This window comes from Arachis stenosperma, chromosome 6 (genome assembly GCF_014773155.1).
Source record: "Arachis stenosperma cultivar V10309 chromosome 6, arast.V10309.gnm1.PFL2, whole genome shotgun sequence".
NCBI lineage: Eukaryota > Viridiplantae > Streptophyta > Magnoliopsida > Fabales > Fabaceae > Arachis > Arachis stenosperma.
In genome coordinates, this window is record NC_080382.1 from 57,334,896 (window position 1) to 57,337,077 (window position 2,182).

At 46.1% G+C, this 2,182-nt stretch overlaps 1 protein-coding gene across 1 annotated transcript; it reads left to right on the plus strand.

The window, feature by feature from the left end:
* The first annotated feature begins 1,348 nt into the window (after positions 1-1,348).
* Positions 1,349-1,972, plus strand: LOC130934079 (uncharacterized). Its single transcript, XM_057863669.1, has one exon. The coding sequence runs from the start codon at positions 1,349-1,351 to the stop codon at positions 1,970-1,972; it is 624 nt and encodes a 207-aa protein (XP_057719652.1).
* The last annotated feature ends 210 nt before the right edge of the window (positions 1,973-2,182 follow it).

The following is a 2,182-nucleotide window of genomic DNA, read 5'->3' on the forward strand; positions in this document are numbered from 1 at the left end:
GCCATCCTTTTATGAGGTCAGTCCCTTTGTCTTTAGCAAACCCGACCCTATAGCTCGGACCAGTGTATGAACAGTTCCCCTGCTTGAGCTTTGACCTTTTTATGAGGTTGTGCTTGTTCCTGAGCTTCGACCTCTTTGAGGGAGGTCGTGGTCAAGCATTTTCTTGTTGACCGTGCCCGAGTTGCTTTTGTACTTTTCGGGCAAACTTTGTGTCTTTAATGCTTTTCGAAACGTGAAGTGTTTTTGTTTTAAAGGTTGCGCTATTCTTGAGTGCATCAGTTTCTTGGGTTCATGCCAGCGCTTTAAAAGCCTACTTGTTCATACCCCGGTCCGAGCTATTAAGTCAGACTGGCCGAAGACAAAGGGACCAACCTCATGAAAGGTTGGCCGACTACCGACCTATTCACAAAGAGCTCGGGAAAAAGCTACAGAGCCCCAAACAAGCCCAAAACAAAGGACACCACCCACCAGAAGGCGGCTGACCAAAAGATAAAGGACCTCCCCCACGAAAGATAAGATAAGATAACAAACTTATCTCGAGGAAGGTCGCTCAACATTACTATAAATACACTGGAGCACCCAGGTATAACACAATCTCTAATTCTACAAAAAACCTGCCTAAAGCCCGTACTGACTTAAGCATCAGAGTCTCTTGCAGGTACCACCCCCCTCCGGTGAACAAGGACCAACAACGCTTCCTAATCTAACAAGTCGAACATGGCAGCCTTGACCAGTCCAGAAGATCTCGTCCAAGATTGACCTCCCAGTTTTAGGTAACCCTCAGAACATTGGCGCCATTGCCAGGGAATCTGGAAGTCATCCCATCACCATGGCAAATAACCCTGCAAACGACCTCAACTCGGGATTAGAAGAAGGAATGCTACTTAAGAACACAAATACTACACTAAACTCCCCAATGGATACACACTAATCCAAGGGAGACAAGCAGATTCAGAACACAGAAATTTTTTATACCATTCGGGAACAGCAGGATCGCCTCAAACGGCTCGAATAAGAAGCCAGACGTTAGCGCGTAGCCGACCGAGATCTCCAGAGAGAAACAAGACGGTGTCGAGAGCTAGAAGACAAACTCTTAAAGCTCGAAGCCAACCTCAAAACTAAAACCGCTTGGTCCAATCGTGAAGATAGCCCCCACAAGGACGAAGACCTGTTCACAAAAGAAATCATGAAAGCTAAAGTCCTAAAAGACTTCAAAGCTCCTGACATGACCCCATATGATGGTACGACCGACCCAAGCCATCACCTCAGCAATTTTAGAAGCCGGATGTACCTCATGGATGCTTCATATGCAACGCGTTGCAAAACCTTTCCAACCACTTTGACCAAGATGACAATAATGTGGTTCGACAACCTGCCTCCAAGATCGATCGCAAGCTTTAACGACCTTGCCAAAAATTTCCTCGCCAGGTTCTCAATTCAGAAAGATAAGGCCAAACATGCTCCAAGCCTGCTAGGAATTAAACAAGGAGATCGGGAAAGCCTTCGCTGTTACATAGAAAGATTCAATAAAGCATACCTTGACATACAAAATCTTCCAACAGAAGCGGCTATCATGGAACTCATCAATGGCCTAAGAGAAGGACCCTTTAGCCACTCCATATTCAAGAAGCACCCAACATCTCTAAACGAGGTTCAAGAACGGGTAGAAAAGTTCATCAATATGGAGGAAAATTCCCGATTAGGAGAAACCTCAAAGACCGGACTCTCCTACCCACCTCGGGACAAGGAAAAAGAGTCCAGAAAAAAAGAGGACCAACCTACTAAGAAACCCAGGAAATACCACAACTATACCCCTCTTCGGGTGTCCCTCGTGGATGTCTACCGAGAAGTGTGCAACACTGAAAAGATCCCACCCCTCACCCGATTAAACACAAAAGAGGAGGAAGTCGGACAGAATATTGCGAGTACCATCGCATCTACGGGCATGCTACCAATGAGTGCTATGACCTGAAGAATATCATAGAAAAACTGGCCCGAGAAGGGAGATTAGATCGGTTCCTAGCCCACAAAGTGGACGAACCAAAAAAGAGAAGAATGGACGAAGAGGGAGGACGAACCGAACATCCCCTTCACACCCCTGAGAGACACATTCACATGATCAACAGCGGATTCGTAGGAGGAGAAATCTCTAAATCATCTCGCAAAATACATCTTAAAGACG

What these genes read in the sequence shown, in the direction of transcription:
- LOC130934079 (XM_057863669.1), top strand. Translation starts at nt 1,349, where the DNA reads ATGACAATAATGTGGTTCGACAACCTGCCTCCAAGATCGATCGCAAGC.